Source organism: Lissotriton vulgaris, chromosome 7 (assembly GCF_964263255.1).
Source record: "Lissotriton vulgaris chromosome 7, aLisVul1.2, whole genome shotgun sequence".
NCBI lineage: Eukaryota > Metazoa > Chordata > Amphibia > Caudata > Salamandridae > Lissotriton > Lissotriton vulgaris.
Window position 1 is genome coordinate 467,138,379 of NC_141695.1, and position 18,392 is coordinate 467,156,770.

The window sequence follows — 18,392 nt, forward strand, 5'->3', positions numbered from 1 at the left end:
ATGTCTCTGTCCATAAATATACCCTTGCAATCCCTGAACCACATCGTCAGAGAATTGCGTACTTATTTACCATTTGTAAAGCAGATTACCTGTAGAGCAAATGGACAAAAAGTGTAATTAATAAAGTATGTGTCACTGTCACACCGTTGCAATGTGCGGTATTCCTTCCGATTTGCCCCCACTGGACAGACACAGGGTATAATGACAGAAATATCACCGAGCCCAGCTGCCAAAGATGCTGTGCTGTGTGAGAAGGAAAGCTCGGGAGAATGCCACATTTACAGAGATATGGCGCCCTCCTACCCTGCCTCCAATGCAGGAGTAAAATCAGGTAGGCTTGGGCCGCGCACACACACCTGTGCGCCATAGTGCAAGGGTGTCTGGGTGAGGCTAGCATAGGTCTGGCCTTCCGTGCTCCCACATTTTCTTGTAAATATGCCCTGTAATACCGACCCATGCGCATACAGGAGTTTACCCATGGGTCGGAATATTTCGAGCCACTTCCAATCAGGCCCTTTAACTTCTAATGCCGACCTGTGCATAAAAAGAGGTTCGTCCTTGGGTCGGAGTATGAGCAACTCTTAGTCGGGCCCTATGAATAATTTGCGTTTAAAATCCTAGTTCAAGGCAAAACATACGGTATGTTGTTCAACTTCAAAGCTCATTTACTTCCAAAGGTTGTTCACCTTTCACCCCCAGTCCATAAATCTGTGGCTGTGATAAAGTCCATGGCTGCTCAAAGAGTCGCACCCAGGGCCTGTCACAGCTGAGTGCATCGGGTGTGTACAGAGAGTCTCGGGCGGCGCACACCACTCTGGCTGTAACCCTGGCAGTGCGCCCTCGTCTTTCCTTGAATCCACCAGCCAGGACTCGTTGCAGCTCTCCGGCCCACACCCGCGTTCCAAGAAGCAGCAGGAAGGTGAGTGTTCTTGGCTTAGAACAGCAGATGTCACGGGTTAAAGTCGGCTTTCTTAACAGCACGGGAGGCATTGTGCCAGGCTGTGCCTTTTCTTTTCTGCTTTGTCAATGTCAGCAGCATTGTTCAGACCGAGTCGGGTCCAAGCTAGGGTAACAGCCTCTCTACTGGCCTAGAAAATGCTCCCTGCAACCAGCCATAGGAAGGTGAACACTTTTCGGTTTGTTTAAAACTTCAATATCAGATTTGTCTTTAACCAAAGAAATGTTACAAAACACTAACCCTCCTTGCGCGTAACCCTCCTGAGGAAGCCGTGAATTTCAAAGGTGAGAAAATTATCCCTTGTTGTAAATTGTGGTGCCCTATAACATGCGGATTGTGGTGACTTGAAGACCAAAATCCGCATGAACTGAGCTTTAGCACGTTTTATCTGATGGCAAAATGTACCTGGGGAAAACTGAGGGGATGCGGTAATTACCACAAAACCCATAGTGCGGATTCCTGTGGGAACATTAGTTTAACATTAGTGGCAAGATTTCTTTTAACACCACCTACCACCATGCTAACACAATAAATTGACCTTTTATCTCTTATTGATAAATGGAAGTTGTAACATACTGCGGATATATGCATTCATAAACTCACCCAATCATCCAGCCGTGCACTCATTCATTCATTCAACTATTAACCAGGGCTGGACTGGCTCATTTTTATAATTCACCAGCGGGCTCGATTCTTTGCAGGCTGGTTTTAAAGTCCCATGGACTCCTCTGTCACTTTATTCCGCAGTCACAATGTGGGGCTGTGTGGTGGCCAAAAAGAGATCAAGGGAGAGAGAGAAGAGAGGAAAGGAGAGACCTTGTGAATGAAAGAGAATGGAAGGAAAGAGAGATCTGAGAGAAAGTGATAGAAAATGAATGGAAAGAGCAAGAGGGATGAAGAAAGCAGGGATGGTTTGATCTTTGTTGTCAGAACTTCTCTTGGGTCCCAGTCCAGCCCTGCCAATTCCACCGCACACTCACCCGCTCAATCGCCCGCACTCTCCTACTTGCAATTACTGAGAATGCTCATTAGTGCATCTCGCCGCTATTAGAAGATGGCAACGGTGCTTTGCAAAATTGTTACAAATACTTCCCCATCGCAGAGAATGTGCAGATATTTGTTAAAAATGTTTCCTGTATACTTTTTTTGTAGTAAATAAAAATCCGGAAATTGTTAAGGAATTAGGCCTTTGCCATTAGCGTGTCTCTGGCCATCGCCAGCGGTGTTTCGCTCTGCTTCATCAACACCTCGCGGCCGCCCATTCGAACACCCCCTAAAATCATCCAGCAGAACTACTTCCACGCCTCCTCCTACCACAACCACAGCAATCACAAAGATTACCTCCCTAAGAGCAGCCATTTACAGTACCCTCATCCCATAACCACACTTGCCACCTTGGTACAACCACCGACCCATTTTCCCACAAGCACCATCAATACCACCATGCACCCTGATTACCACTATTACTCCTGCAGTCATTCGTTCCTCAGTATTTACTGTCATTATTCATAACCTCTTTTGTTTCTAATGCATGCGTGACCCATGCCAAGGTAACTGACTTTTAACCTATGATCTATGCACTGTAGAGTAGAGGTCACTGCACAGGAGATATAACTATGAGCAAAGGGGACAGGAGATACGGGTCTGGTTCGCAGGGGATGTTGCTTAACAGTACCCACCCATTGTACTTAGTCATGTGAGCCTTGACGTAAAACTAGTCATCACAAGGTTTGGACAACGGTTCTTGCTTGGGGGTGCGAGAGTTATTCAGCATGACCCACAATAAAGACGCCTTTCCTGGTAGGGGGTCCAAAATAATCAGTGTAAATACTGTGGACCGGCGCTTTTTAATGTCTTTAGTGGTAAGTTAAGGCAGTGCCTGGTGCTGACACCTTTTACAACTATGTTATGAAAGCAGGACTCTGCTGTAGTTGGAAATGTGTGATAAGAATGTATATGCAGATTTGGTTGGGGCATAAAATTAAATCCTGCTGTGCTCCTCGTTATCTCCAGTCCTTGGTCAGTCCCTACGAAGCGCCTTGGGACCCTCCGGGTAAGTAGTGCGCTATATAAATGCCTATACATACATACATACATACATACCTTCCCTCACGAAGTCTCCGCTCTGCCACCCAAGGGAGGTTCATTGCACCTAAATTCAAACTAGCCCGGATGGGCGGCAAGGCCTTTTCCTATCTTGGTCCCACAATCTGGAACTCTCTACCCACAATACTCTGCAACAAAGCCAATTACACACTGTTTTGCAAGTCATTAAAAACCTAGCTTTTCGATAAATAACCATCCTGTCCACCTGCTCTCTCCGTCTTGATCCGTCCTATGCGCCAGGAAACCCTTTATGGGTATCTGTTGCGCACTATAAATTTGAAAACTATACTAAAATAAACTTGTGGTGGTTATGTGTTCTGTTGTTTTGTGCTGGTGTGTTTTGTTCTGTGTTATTGCAATGTGATTTTGTTGTGTTGTACTGCAGTTGTGTTGTGTCTGTTTTGACGGTCTCGTCTCGAAGGGATGTTCCCTGTAGGTATGTATTGCTATATTGCTTTGCGTATGTTATTGCGACATGTTTTTTTTTTTTTATCTCAAAATATTCTTTATTGAAAGTAAAATTTTTGTATACAAAACAAAGGCAAAACATTCGTAATACTTGTACCGATCTTGCAACGTTGCGGCCTGGTGGGGCCATTAGAGTTGAAGGTGGCTTTGCTGGTGTCCTTCCAGTTACCCAGGATAGTTTTCACCGCAGCCGTCAGAAGTACATCGACCAGGTCTCGTACTTCTTTGGACTGAAGTTCTGCTGATAGGAAGGCGGTGGCTATCCCCGCTAGTCCACTTTGCGTCCTGCTTCCTGTGACTGTGTCTATGAGGTTATAGACCTTGTTCCAGAAAGTTTTGATTTTGGGGCATTCGTATAGCATGTGGGATAAGTCTCCTGTTGCCCTCTGGCAGTTCCAGCATGTGCTACTTTCGCTCGCTCCCACTTTCCCTAGTTTCGCTGGTGTCCAATGCAGCCTATGGAGTAACCAGTATTTGGTCTGTGCTAGTTGTGGCGTGATTTTGTTTTTGGACGCTGCCGTCCATAGCCTGGCTCTTTCTTCCTCGTTTAGGGGTCTTTGTATGGTCTGCTCCCAGAAGGCTAGTGTCTTGTTGTTCAGAGATGTGGTGCGCGGTGTGACTAGTTTGTAAATTTGCGCTGTTTGGTGGCCTGTCTTGTTTAGGTTTTGTGTGTATTGTATGATGGTGGGTGTTTGTTTCGAGAGGCTTGCTTTGGTGACAGCCGCTTTTATTTTGAGGAATTCGTAGAACTCCTTGTTCGGTAGTGAGGTTGTCTGCTGTATTGCCTTGTAGGTGAGCGGATTATTACCTGCTTCTAGTTGTGATGGCGTTGTGATGCCTCAGCTGCACCATTCCTTGTTGTTGAGTGTTTTCCCCTTGTAAGTAATTTTTGTGTTGTGCCACAGTGACTCCCATTTGGTGCCCTTGATACTCACTGCCATTTCTCTGTCTACTCTCAGCAGCTCTGTCTTTGTGTTGTGGATTATCGCGTTTTTGGCCTCAGGGTGTTTATGCGCCGTAAGAGCCATGATCGGATCTGCGCCACCTAGAATACCTCTTTCCAGGTCCAGCCACACCGGCGTGTACTCTGGTGTTGGGGTATTAACGGAAACTCAACCCAGAGGTATTGGAGCGCTTTACATGAGCTCCAGTTACATTCGACAAGGGTACATTCATTTTTTGAAAGGCACAGGGAGATTAATTGATTTGCCCAGAATCACAGGATGCTGAGCCCATGCCAAGGCTTGAACCTGGTTCCCCAGCTCCAAAGTCGGCAGCTCTGGCCTCACATTTGTTAATTTTTGTGTGCAGCTGTGTTTTGTCCTTATTGCAATGTTATTTTGTATTGTTGCAATGAATGTGTTGTGTTGCATTCTGTTTTAACATTTGTTGTGATTTGCCCTGCTGTAGTTTGTATTGTTATGTTGTTTTGTATATGTTATTGCTTTATGTTCAGTTACTTTAGATATCTGAATAAACAATTCTATATTTCAAGCCAAAGACATGACATGAAACTTCATTTCCCAGGCAATAATTTACCAGTGTCTTAGGTGGTGAAACAGTGCTGCTCTGGTTCTTCAACTACTCAAGACAGCAGTCAGCCTAAAAATGTTTCTGAGACTGTGTCTTAACTTAGCATTTCCAGTGCTCAATTTAAGTGTTATGACTCTCAGTGCTCACTTTAACTGGTACAAAGAACACATTTTATATAGGGATTAAGGCAACAATGTTTGCACCACTATTTAAATACCGTGACTAAGTCCACAGCGAAGGTGCTAGAACCAGGAATGTAATCCCTATACAAACCCCAAACAAGGAAAATAAGGAAACCCTACTTCCTTGAGTAGCCAGACTTTAGAAAATGGACAGCACCCTTCAAGTTTATATATACAGTTTACAAAAAAATGTCTCAGTATTTGTTAAGTCACATATAACATTGTCATGGTCGTTTTCCCAATGAATATATAGACAAGAGACTTTGAATCTTCAATTTTCTTTCCTTTATTCAGTTTTTTTGATTTTTCCTTAAAATAGTTGCTGATAGCCAAAGAGCCAACGCGTTTCGTCCGTCACCGGACTTCTTCAGGGCTGAATATAACGTGTCATTTTCAAATTTCTAGATGCTGCATGATTAAAACGTCCAACAGATTCATAGAGATATCTAAGAAGATCCTTTCTTATTAAGGAATATTGGATAATTCAAATTGAGGTCACGGAAAGATGTAACAACGGTTTTAGTCAGGCCAAGGTGAGCCCAAACACACCGCAACAACGGGCGTAGCAACCGGTCCTCTGGTTCGAACCAGAGGACCGGTTGCTGCGCTCGTTGTTGCAGTGTGACTTAACAAATACTGAGACATTTTTTTGTAAACTGTATATATAAACTTGAAGGGTGCTGTCCATTTTCTAAAGTCTCTCTTTAACTGGCACTGCTCATTAGGAGGCACCGGAAAAGGTTCAGGCAAAGAATTGGAGACTTAATGCCCGATGTAGGAGCCCTAATACCGGTCGGAAACGGCCGATTTCGGCCGTTTCCGACCGGTATTAGGGTTTTCTAATGTAGGTGCATGCTTTACAGAATCGGTATTTTACCGAATCTGCATTTACAGATTCGGTAAAATTACCAAATCGGTAAATACCGATTCCGTAAAAGCACCTGTAGGTAGCACATCTTTGAGTGCCGCAGGCCTTTCAGATTCGGTATTTTACCACCCATTCCAATTGGGTGGTAAAATACAGAATCCAGGTGTGCATGCACATCTGTGCATGCACACCTGTGCAATGTGACACACAGACATGCCCTAGTCCGGAATTGGGGTGCCAGAGGGTGTCAAAGTGACACCCCCTGCACCCTTGCAAAAATCGGATTTTACCGAATCGGTAAATACCGATTCGGTATTCACCATTGATTCCTATGGGCTTCAAGGCCCATAGGAATCAATGGGGGATACCGATTCTGTAGTTACCGAATCGGTAAATACAGAATCTTACAGATTCGGTATTTACTGATTCTGAAATACCTATATGTGCCCTCTTCTATTTTACCACTTCTTAAATACCGAATCGGTAAAATTCGGTATTTTAGAAGTGGTAAAATAGAATTACCTACATCTAGCCCTAAGGGCCTTATTACGATGGCAGTCGGATCGTTGCGGAATGTTAACCTCCGGACTAATAGTCGGAGGTTCCGCCCTACATATTCCAATGCGACTGCCATGCAGGTGGTCGTAAACATGCCCTTTTCCATGGAGGGTTGTGCAGAGGCCCGGAAAAGGGGCACAGCACAAACCCAATAGAAACAGGCATGTTTGAAACATCCATGCTCTGTGTGCCAGGTTCCATCAGGTGCCTGGCACAAGGTTCATGACTGTTTGGGGGGCACCACATGTGCCGCCCAAACCCCATAGTTGAGGCCAACAGGACACATGGGCATGCTAGGGGCCCCAAAAGTCCCTTTCCATCTGCCTGAACATGGTGGTCGTACCGCCATGTACAAGCTGAGGGAAATGAACATCGTAATCCCGACGGTAGTGCCTGATCAGGCACCACCGTCATTGTAGGGATTATGGTCCCACTGCTGCCCCGATGGGCTCCCTATGACCAATGCCACTGTCATCAGAATGAGGCCCATAATACAGCATAACATATTTTATATTGAAGAAAAGGGCTAGTCTAAAAGTGTGATACGCTGTGTTTTCTTTCATGCCTGCTACATTCACCATCTGGCTACACCTTTGTATTGCATGGGTGTCCAATGTTGGTCCACGTCATATTTACATACAATAAACCCTTATGTCACTCACTTGCATGGTCAAGCCTCCTGGGTCTGTGTTGGATACCTCTGTGTAAAAAGCTAAGGCCCTCCAGGTCTCCATTGTAACTATCCTCTGAATCTGGAGTGCTCCTGCCCAGCAGATCCCTGGTTCTCAAAAAACAGATGTAGCCCATTTATATTGGTTTTAAAGGAAAAAATTAAAATAGAGCTCTAAATATCTAAATGTTCCTGCAGCAGATCTTTACTATGAAAGCCGGTCTCAAATCTGGACTGTGCCAGTGGCCTATATTTAGGGCCTTATTATGAGTATGGAAGTCCTCAGGACCCCTGTACTCGTGGTGGTGATCTGACCACAGCCACAGTGCACTTAAAACAAACATCTGGTATCTGTTTTTAACTCATACTTTCATCTTCAAGATCCAAAGCTTTAGAAAGCGAAAACTCTTTGAAATTCTTGCCAGTTTGGTAGCCGATTTTGTACTAGGTTGTGCCATCATTACCCATTTCAAATTACAGGTCATGTTGTTGGCGTTCAGGCCTTCTTTTGTGCGTTATCAACCACCAGCACTAAGGAGGCAGTGCTATGCAAGCCTATACTTATCACAGGAAGCTGCAATTACACAGGATTCCCCTATGGTCACCCAGGAATTTAGATTTGACTTCTGCCGTGGGCCACTTGCTTGTGTGTTATTGGGTCAGGGAGGACTGTAAAGGCTAAACAGTGCAGTTTACTAATAATCATAACATTAATTGGAACGAACTTGGGTTAAATACATGATTCTACAGTCCAAGAATTTATAGAGCTCCAGGCCTATTTATAATAGGGCATATCTTGATTTTCTGTCCAAACTGACTTCTCCCTTGCTAAAAGCTCTCTTCAAATATTATCTCAACTGGGAATCTCACCCTCTTTTGTCTCAGGGGAAAAATCATTTGGCCATCCTCGACCCTTCTCAATCCGGATTCCGAAGCAACCACAGCACTGAGACTGCCCTACTCACAGCCGCCAATGACATCTGCACCCTCCTCCACCAAGGCCACACCGCAGCCCTGATTCTACCCGACCTGTCAGCAGCTTTCAACACCGTCTACCGCCGCACACTCGCAGCCTGACAACATGACGCCGGCATGCAAGGCATCGCCCTCGACTGGATCAGATTTTTCCTCACCGGCAGGAGCCAAAGAATCAGACATCCACCCTTCCTCTCTGAACTCAGGGAAATAAACTGCGGAGTCCTACAGGGATCATCACTCAGCTCAACCATCTTCAACATCTACTTGGCCCCCCTCGCCGCCATCGTCCAACAGCATGCCTCAGCATAGTCTCCTATGCCAACGACACCCTTCTCATCCTCTCCCTCACCAAGGACCCTACCACCACCAAACTCAACTTCCAGGAAGGAATGCAGGAGGTTGCAGCCTGGATGAACAATTACAGCCTAAAACGCAACTCGGAGAAAACGAAGGTCCTCGTTCTCGGAACTCCCCTCAGCAAGGAACAACACCTGATGGCCCAGTGCCCTCGGCAGCCCACCTACCCCCACAGACAATGCCAAGAACCTTGGCATCGTACTCGACTCCTCCCTCTCCATAAATCGACAGGTCAATACCCTCACCTTCAGCTTCTTCAACACCCTCCGCATCCTCCATAAGACCTTCCTATGGATCCCTGTGTGGCAAGGAAGACAGTCACCCATCACTCATCACCAGCAGGCTGGACTACGGAAACGCCCTCTATGCTGGCATCAACAGGCCCCTATTTCGTAAGCTCCAAACAATACAGAACACTGCTGCGAGACTCGTCCTCGGGATCCCTCAACACGAACACATCAGCCAACACCTGCACAAGCTCCACTGGCTCCCCGCCAAGAAAAGAGTCACCTTCAAGATACTAATCTATACCTACAAATGCCCACAAAATACCAGACCCCAATACCTCAATGAAAGAATCACCGGGGAACTTTGATATAATTTATGATAATAGATAGAGTTGCTACACCCCATAATCCATTTGCGCTTACTCTTACATCCTCTTTGAGCAGTGTTACCCTGAAGGGTTCTTTACAGCTGACGACATACAATAATAATGCTACGAAGGCAGGTTTGTATAAGGAAAGGTTAAGGGCATTCGGCTTCAACTGGAGATTGTTATCATAGTTCCACAATACTTTTAGACTATATTGCACCTCTAGGTCTAAGTGTGTTCATTCATTAGGATGATTTTGCCGCCGCGGGGTTGGGATTTGCACTGTGCAGATCCTTTTTACATAGCCCTAGGGAGGTGTGTGTCCCGGGGCCCAGGGGATCTGAGCCACCCAAGCCCTCTTACAAATTAAGCCCCGGGATGTGGTGGTCCCTAGGGAATAATTGAACTCAAGGAGGGGAGCCCAATGAATCCCCTTCTTAAAAAAAAAATCCTGCAAGTCACGCGCCCTGTCCCACCTGAATGAATGAGTGAATGAGGAGAATCTTGTATCGCGCAAACTTAGCCCAGTGGGCGTCAAGGCGCCTAGATTAAATACAGCAACTTAAGACCTTACATAGTGATAATTAATCATGAGTAGGCCTTCTTAAAGAGAAAAGTTTTTAGGGCTTTCTTAAAAGAGTCAATGGAAGGGAGAGTTTTAATCTCCATGGGGAGGGAGTTCCACAATTGAGGAGCGACGACGGAAAATGCTCTGGCTCCCCATCTGACAGATTTGATGCGGGGAACAGCTAGTTGGCAGAGTCCCGCAGAGCGTAAGTTTCTTGTGGGGACATAGCGCGAGAGGAGTGAGCCAATGGCACTAGCAGGACCATCCATCAATGCTCTGTAGGTGAAACAGAGAATTTTGAAGGCAATTCTGTGCTGTACCGGAAGCCAATGAAGCTCCTTCCTGGCTAAGGTGGCAGAGGAAGCTTTGGGGAGATTCAGAACAAAGCGTGCTGCAGAATTCTGAAGAGTCTGCAAACGGTGGATCAACCCTTTGTTGACTTCCATATAGAGGGAGTTGCAGTAGTCGAGTCTTGAACCCACCAGGGCGACTGCAACCTGTTTACGCGCCTGGGGGGAAAGGTACCCACGGATTTTGTTGAGTACCCGAATCACACCACAGCAGGTAGCAACGGTCCTGTTGACTTGCAGGGACATAGAGAGTGAGGTGTCAAATATCACTCCCAGATTTTTGGCAGAGAGGGAGGGAGTGGGGCAGATGCCAAGAGAAGAAGGCCACCACTCGCTCGACCACAGATTCTGGTTCTTCCCAAATATTAACACCTCGGTTTTTTCACCGTTTAGCTTCAGGGAATTTATAGTCATCCAGTCTGCCACATACTGCATGCAGACCCTGAAGCTGGCGGCAGATGTCTTAACCGAGGTGTGAGCAAGAGAGACCATAATCTGCGTGTCGTCTGCATAGGATACCACCTCCATTCCCTGAGATTTGATAAGTCTTGCAAGGGGGGCCACATAGATGTTAAAAAGGGTCGGACTTAAGGCCGACCCTTGTGGCACCCCACATTGCAGAGACTTGGCAGGGGAGAGGTGGTTCCCAAGCATCACTCTCTGTTCCCTTTCGGTCAGGAAGGAAATCAGGAGACTCAGGGCAGATCCAGTGACACCCGCCTCCCTTAGCCGAGATGACAAGATGGCGGGGGAGAGGGTGTCGAAAGCGGCCGTGAGGTCCAGCAGAACTAGGACTGTGGTTTGGCCAGAGTCCACCTTGCGTCGGATGTTATCGACCACATAGGTAAGGGCGGACTCTGTGCTATGATGTTTTCTGAAACCGTGCTGGGTGTTGTCCAGGTATTCAGAAGACATTATGGGGGCTATAATGTAAACAAGCACGGAAGCCCGCCTTTTTTTGCTGAGAATTCACAAATTTCACGACTTTACTGCAAAAATGCTTTTATCCGTTATTCCTACCCAGCCCCCTTTTTCTTTTAAAAACTCCCCGCCGACATCAGACGTGCCCCATCCCTGAACACCTTTAGGAAGGCTCTGAAGACCTGGCTCTTCGAATGAAACGGACCTGCTGACCCCTCCTCCCAGCGCCTTGAGACCTTCACTGGTGAGTAGTGCTCTTACCTGATTGATTGATTGCTTCATCATTGATCATCATCTAACTCTAATGAAAACTGCATTGCTTGAACTGCATATGCTCAGCAAACTTGAAGCCTACACCCCTCCCATGGCCTGCAGGACAATAGTACACGCACTGGTGATCCGATGCCTGGACAATGAGTGCAGAATGCAGGCATCACTAACTGCACTCAATGCCACCTTAAAGACAGTCTATAAACTCCTGCTTGACTCCCTTGAGGGTGAAAGAACTCAAATCATATCTCCCTTGTCCTGAAAGATCTTCATCCCCTTCCTCTCCAATCGAGACACACCTTCAAGATGACTTGTATCACATGCACATCACACACAAATCAACTAATTTCGGTCCACAGTCCTACCTACCAAAAGTAGAAACTATAGGGCCCATTAGGATGTCGGGCGGATCGCCACCGCCATGTGGGCGGTGGCGATCCGCCCGCCACCCGTTTACCCCCACCATATTACCATGGCGGGGGGGACCGCGGCGGACGGAAACACCGTCCGCCGCGGCCGGGGCGGAAAAGGGTGTATATGGTGGTGGTGTCTATCAGACACTGCCAACCATATCAGCATGGGATTTGGGAGATGCATTTCTGTGGCAGCATAAGGCGGTCTTCACTTTGGGGGGGGCTCATGAGGGGTACCTGTGGTACCCCCCTGCATTTGCATACACAATGCGGCAGGCACCACGCGGTGCCTGCCACTTTGCTTATGCAAATGCATGCCATGCATTTATAGCATTGCAGCAGGTGCAGGTGTAAACACCGCCCACCGCAATGTCATAAATGCATGATGCGCCCGCACTCTGGCGGGCGCATCATAATATGCAAGGCGGGACAGCTGCTTAGCTCACGGGCGGTCCAGTTTTCCACGAGGATGGCGGGCGGGAAAAGTCCGCCCACCATTCTAATGGGGGCCTATGAATAGTGGGAAGGAAAAAAATCACAACAAGTAATGAAAAACCTCTCCTAAAATCCCCAAATCCACAAGGACTAAACTTGTCTACTAAGCTAATCTTGTTTAGCACTAAGATAATGGAAAAATGTTCCACAACACTACCCAAACCTACTACCATTCAGAAAAGACCTATAGACTTACCTCTTCATCCTGCATCAGAACAAAATGAACTGGCAAAACTCAACTCATCAGATAGATTATATTGGTCTTTTTCCTAATTGAAACTTATACAGTTTTGTATTTATACAAATTATATGTACCTACCTTAACATGTAAAGCTTTTTGCTGCCCATGCGGCTAGGTCCACACTGGAAAAATATTGTTGACATATAAAAATGAACACAAAACCACTTACCCACACACCAGGTAGAAACAATCAACAGCAGTATAGTTCAATTCACACATAAACTAACAGAACAGGAACAGCACTGGATGTAGCAGTACAAGACACAAGACGTGGACATCAGAAGCTACAGCAGAAATGGAAGCCCATAAGAAGCACAAAACAGGTACAACAGGGGTAGAAGAGGTGCATTCTACCTTCCAGACACTCACGCACGTCGGTGTAATTTATGTTGCTCACACAACAGCAATACCTGATTCCCTGTGACACACAAAATAGGTGCAGCACATCAGTCAACAGGGCACGCTTCTCTGCTAAACACATGGTCAATACAGCATGGTCACTAATATTGCAAGAAATCATCATGCACAAAACTAAAACTGTACATAAAGCAGAAGTCGAGCAAGGTTTTCCCATACACACACATAATGGTGGAGCAAGGTCTAGGAGAGAAGAGACTTGCTTGGAGAAAACCGCTCGTTTAACTTACTAACAAGTTATTAATAATGTTTTGTGGAAATTAATACGTATTTACACGAACACTTTTGTGTTAGCGCAGCTTGCATATGGACGTACCAACGCTGATAACATTGAAGAATGACAAATACTGCTTTTAACTGGAAATCTGTTTTGCGCATGCGTCAACTACATCTAAATAGTATGACCAGGTGGTTCCATGTTAAAATATCGATTACAAAAATATAGATGAAAAAAATATCAATGTAAAAATATTGATTACAAAAATATCGAATCCCTATACTTAAACAGGAAAGTACAGTAATATCGACTCAAAATAAATTAATTATTATTATTATTAACCACATAAATTAAATTTAATATGTATTTAAACTAATTATAACAAATACACTTAATTTATTAAATATAAACACAAAAAAATGTGTACATATACATATATTTACATAATAATAATAATAATAATAATAATAATAATAATAATAATAATAATAATAATAATAATAATAATAATAAAGCCATTTCTAAAGCGCCTGGCTGCACTAGAGATAGTGTCCCCCCGCGCTATATTGATGCTAAATCTCGAAAGGTAGAACGTTGAGAGAGAACGAAGTCGAGATCCGAGATAAGGGGAAATTAGATGGCTGGAAACAGGTGGGTCTTGAGTTTAGCACGGAATCTGGTTTCTGAAAGTTCCATTCGGAGGTCAAGCGGTAGTTCATTCCAGTGCCTAAGAGCCAGGTTCCTGAAAGAACAACCTCCCATCCTGGCTCTACGAGTGCGGAGGATAGTAAACAGCATCGCTCCGGACGACCTCAAATTCCGGGTAGGGCGGTGAATAGTGAGGAGCTTTTGCAGGTAGCTTGGGCCTTTGCCCTGGGCGATGCGATGCGTAAAGCATAGAGCTTTGAATTGGATGCGTTCCTTGACCGGTAGCCAGTGCACTTCGCTAGGGCATTCTTCCCAGATGCTCTGCGAGGCAGGTTAAGTACCAGGCGGGCAGCCGCGTTTTGTACGCACTGCAGTTGGTGCATGTCTTTTTTACTTAAACCTAGGAGCAGGACATTGCCGTAGTCAAGGTGGGGTGTGACTAAGGCATGGACAAGTGTCTTTCTGGCGTTGATGGGAAGCAGGTCGAGGACTTTGCGGAGGGTTTTTAGTGTGCTAAAACACCTACCTGTAACTTTGCTAACCTGAGACCTGAAAGAGAGGTCCGAGTCGAGCATCACTCTGAGGTTTCTGACAGAGTCGACAGGAGTGGGAAAATTGCCCACCACATGTGTGACCAGGCAGTAGGGGGTTTGCCAACGACTAGAAGTTCAGTTTTTTCGCCATTCAGGCGCTGACAATTGTTGTTCATCCATGTTGCCACTGATGACAGGCAGTTGGAGAAGTTAGTGGCATCTTCCGTGTGGTCTAGCGTAAGCTTGATCATCAGTTGGGTATCGTTGGCATAAGTGACAATATCCACCCCGAAAGCTTCGACTATATGGGCCAGGGGTTCCATATAGAGGTTGAACAGGGTTCCACAGGGCTCAGCTCAAGCTGGAGCCCTGTGGAACCCCATGGCTCAGCTTCCGGGGGGAGGATTTGAAAGGGGGGCAGTGCATCTGGAAACTCCTGTTGTCTAGGAAAGATTTTATCCAGGCAAGGGCGGATCCCTCCACTCCCATGTCGGAGAGGCGAGACAGCAGCGTTGAGTGCAGCACGGTGTCAAAAGCTGCACTCAGGTCTAATAAAACCAATGCTGCTGTCTGTCCTTCATCCACCATCTGTCTGAGGCACTCAGTGGAATAGAGGACGGCGGACTCCGTCGAGTAGCCGACTCTGAACCCCGAATGAGTGGGGTGGAGGAGGGATTCCTTCTCCAGATATATCATGAGTTGCCCGTTGACCACTTTTTCCACTATTTTCGAGCAGAAGGGAAGAAGGGAGATGGGACGAAGATTTTGGAGTTGGGAGATGTGGGCATTGTTTTTTTTTTCAAAGGGATGACCTGGGCTGTTTTCCATGCATCAAGCACATGGCATACTTGGAAAGAGAGGGTGACGATTTGGGAGATCTGATCGATCATGCTCTCCAAAACACACAGCGATTGGGGGGCACACCTCACAGGGTGATCCAGACTGTATGCTGTTGGCAATATTCAGCAGTTCCTGTCTCTTGGGTACTTTAAAACATGCCAGACAGGGTTTAGCGGTGGAGTTGTCTTTGACTTTCACATATTTGCTAGAGGGATCAGTGTCTTCAGTGAAAGTGGCATAGATTTTGTCGACCTTGCCAACAAAATGGTCAGCTATGGAGTCACATAGCTCGCTGGAGTAGGTGTCTTGCGCTTCGAGTCTGGTCGGGACCGTTAGCTCTTTGTAAATAACAAAGAGTTCTCTAGTGGGGTTAGCGGCGGATTCTATTCTACCTTTAAAGTGGGGGGCTTTTGCTGTACTTACAAGTTTATGATATTTATTTAGTTCTGTTCTATAAAGTGACTTGTATTCTTGGTTGTAGCTTTTCCTCCATTTTCTTTCCAAGTTTTTGTATTTGGCTTTGGCTATTTTAAATTCTTCAGAGAACCATGGGGCAGATTTGGTCTGTCTTGCGGGCGTTTTGTGTGTCCAAGGTGCTACCGTATCTAACGCATTGGACACCCATCTTTCATAACTATTCCACGCCTCCCCTTAAATAAATTTTATTAACTATTATCTTTATTTAATTTATAAACTTTTTTAATTATATAAAAGTAAAATAAACACATATATAAATGATTTAAAATAAAATATTTTATATTTAATTTACACATTAAACTATTAAAAAAACATACATTCAATAACAAAATAAAAACATTATTAGTTTAAACGTTGGATAGCGAAGGGGTAAAAATTACTATTACAATTTGGAAAGAAGGGGACCCCTACTATTAATGCATTCACTACTTGTAGGGAATAATATGAACTCTTTTTTGCAAAACAAGCAGTAGTGAGCTAAATTAATTAGCCAACAAACCCAAGGAAACCATACAGCTGAATAAATTGTGACATGTAATAGAAACAAAACTAATTATTTATGTATAAAAAATAGACAACACAAATGACACCTTAACATCGGTGTCATTTGTGTTGTCTATTTTTTCCCACTTTTTATTTGTAGTATAGTATGTCTTCACATATATTTTGGACTATAAATATGTTTATCACTGAATTTTTAATGCATTATATGTATATTTATATATAGGAAATGTTTACCAAAAATGAAGAAAATAATTTAAATAAAGTAAAAAAATCAATTTATACATAAATAATTAGTTTTGTTTCTATTACATGTCACAATTTATTCAACTGTATGGTTTCCTTGGGTTTGTTGGCTAATTAATTTAGCTCACTACTGCTTGCTTTGCAAAAAAGAGTAAAAATTACTATTCCCACTCCAGTGAAAGCAACAGTAGGGAAAGCACTGGATAGCGTAGGGGTACAAATTACTATTCCTACTCCAATCAGTGCAACAGTAGGAAAAGCGCTGCATAGAGGAGTGGTAAAATTTACTATTCTCACTCCAGTGAGTGCAACACTAGGGAAAGCGCTGGATAGCGTAGTGGTAAAAATTACTATTTCCACTCCAATGAGTGCAAGAGTAGGGAAAGTGCTGGATAGTGGGGGGGGTAAAATGTACTATTCCCACTCCTGTGAGTGCAACAGTAGGGAGAGAGCTGGCTAGCGGAGGGGTAAAAATTACTATTCCCACTTCAAAGAGTGCAACAGTAGGGAAAGCGCTGGATAACGCAGGGGTAACATTACTATTCCCACTCCAGTGAGTGCAAAAGCAGGGAAAGCGCTGGATAGCGGAGGGGTGCAAATTACTATTTCAACTCCAATGAGTGCAACAGTAGGGAAAGCGCTGGATCCCAAAACAATAAAAAACAAAACCATCAACATTTTTATTAAATTTATATTTCCAATATTAACATAAATAATATATACATTTAAATATATTATTATTAACAAAAATAAATAATTACCCATTATTTAACCACATCGCTGCTTGAGAGATTCCTCTGCTGTGCTGGACAGCAATAAAAACTGGTGTGGTCATGACTAAGTATGGGCGGAAAATCCGTTCCGCTCGCGGATTTTGCGGATTTTCGGTAAATTCGCAATCCGCGAGATTCCCGAATTTCCCGCAAAATCCGCAAATCCGCGAGCAGCGGATTTTATGGCTTGCTCGCACTGTTCGCGTGAGTTCGCGGCTTCCCAGTTCAACTTCGCGCCCCGCGAATAAGCGCTAAATTGCAGAAATACGATCTTAGCAAAACTGAAACTACTTACCAGGTTCAAAAGTTCAAGCTCATCATTAGTAGCCATTTCCTGTAGTGCTTCCTGAGGGGCACCTCCAGAGTTCAGTTGCCTACTTGCAACTATTATGTGACCCTGCTCTGACCCTCAGAATAGTTACACATATGCCACAAAGGTCCTGAATTACAGCTAAGGGAGACAAGCAGGAGCCAGGCTGGAAGTTCAAATCCAGTGACACATTAATCAGCCCCTAATTCATTATTGTCAGTTGGGGCAGGGCAGGTGTTGTAACTAATTTTGCAACAATGAAAGCACTTAGAAAGTGCAAAAGATCACTAATCAGGAAGCACTAAGGAAGCAGGTGCCAGCTAAAAAAATATTCTGTGACACATTAATCAGCCCCAAATTAATTCAGGTCACTTGAGACAGGGAAGGTGTGCTTTGCTTTGCCACAATAATGTACACTGGACAACCGGAGGGTGCTGTGATGAAACAGAGGGTGGCATGGGTGAGCCTGAGGGTGGCATGGGTGAACCAGAGAGTGGCAGTGGTGACAGAGGGTGGCAGTGATGAAGAAGAGTGTCCCAAACAGGCTGGACACGTAGAAACAACAAGTTCGCAAAACTTGCTACCCGACAGGTAAGTTCGCGTTTGCGAAATTGTACAAAAACCCTTGCGACCTGGCAGAAACCCGCGCGAACACACAAAAAAAAATACATCCGCAAATTCGCGGATTTTGCGGATTGCGAGTTCGCAAATCCGCAAAATTGGCGAACTCAAGATTTGCAAAATTCGCCCATGCTTAGTCATGACGAGCTCAGCTCGTCATGAGCACAGGAGCACTGTACTGCATGACGAGCTGAGCTCGTCACGAGCATGGAAGGGGTTAACTCTATAAAATCCACAACACACACCTACAATTATTTACACAATTACATTTAATAATT

At 44.9% G+C, this 18,392-nt stretch overlaps 1 protein-coding gene across 3 annotated transcripts in view; it reads left to right on the forward strand.

Annotated features, from left to right (window-relative positions):
* The first annotated feature begins 831 nt into the window (after positions 1-831).
* The window catches only part of LOC147701882 (sulfotransferase 2B1-like), a 365,039-nt gene continuing 347,478 nt past the window's right edge, over positions 832-18,392 (forward strand). The window contains exon 1 of one of the 3 annotated variants that reach the window (XM_086930512.1): positions 832-919. Coding sequence is in view for 1 of the 3 variants with exons in the window: in XM_086930514.1 (XP_086786640.1) it covers positions 1,096-1,136 (41 nt within the window). In the remaining 2 variants the exon portion in view is untranslated. Of the gene's footprint in view, positions 920-1,072; positions 1,243-18,392 lie in introns of those variants that run through there. The other 2 variants (XM_086930514.1, XM_086930513.1) reach the window with 2 other exon arrangements.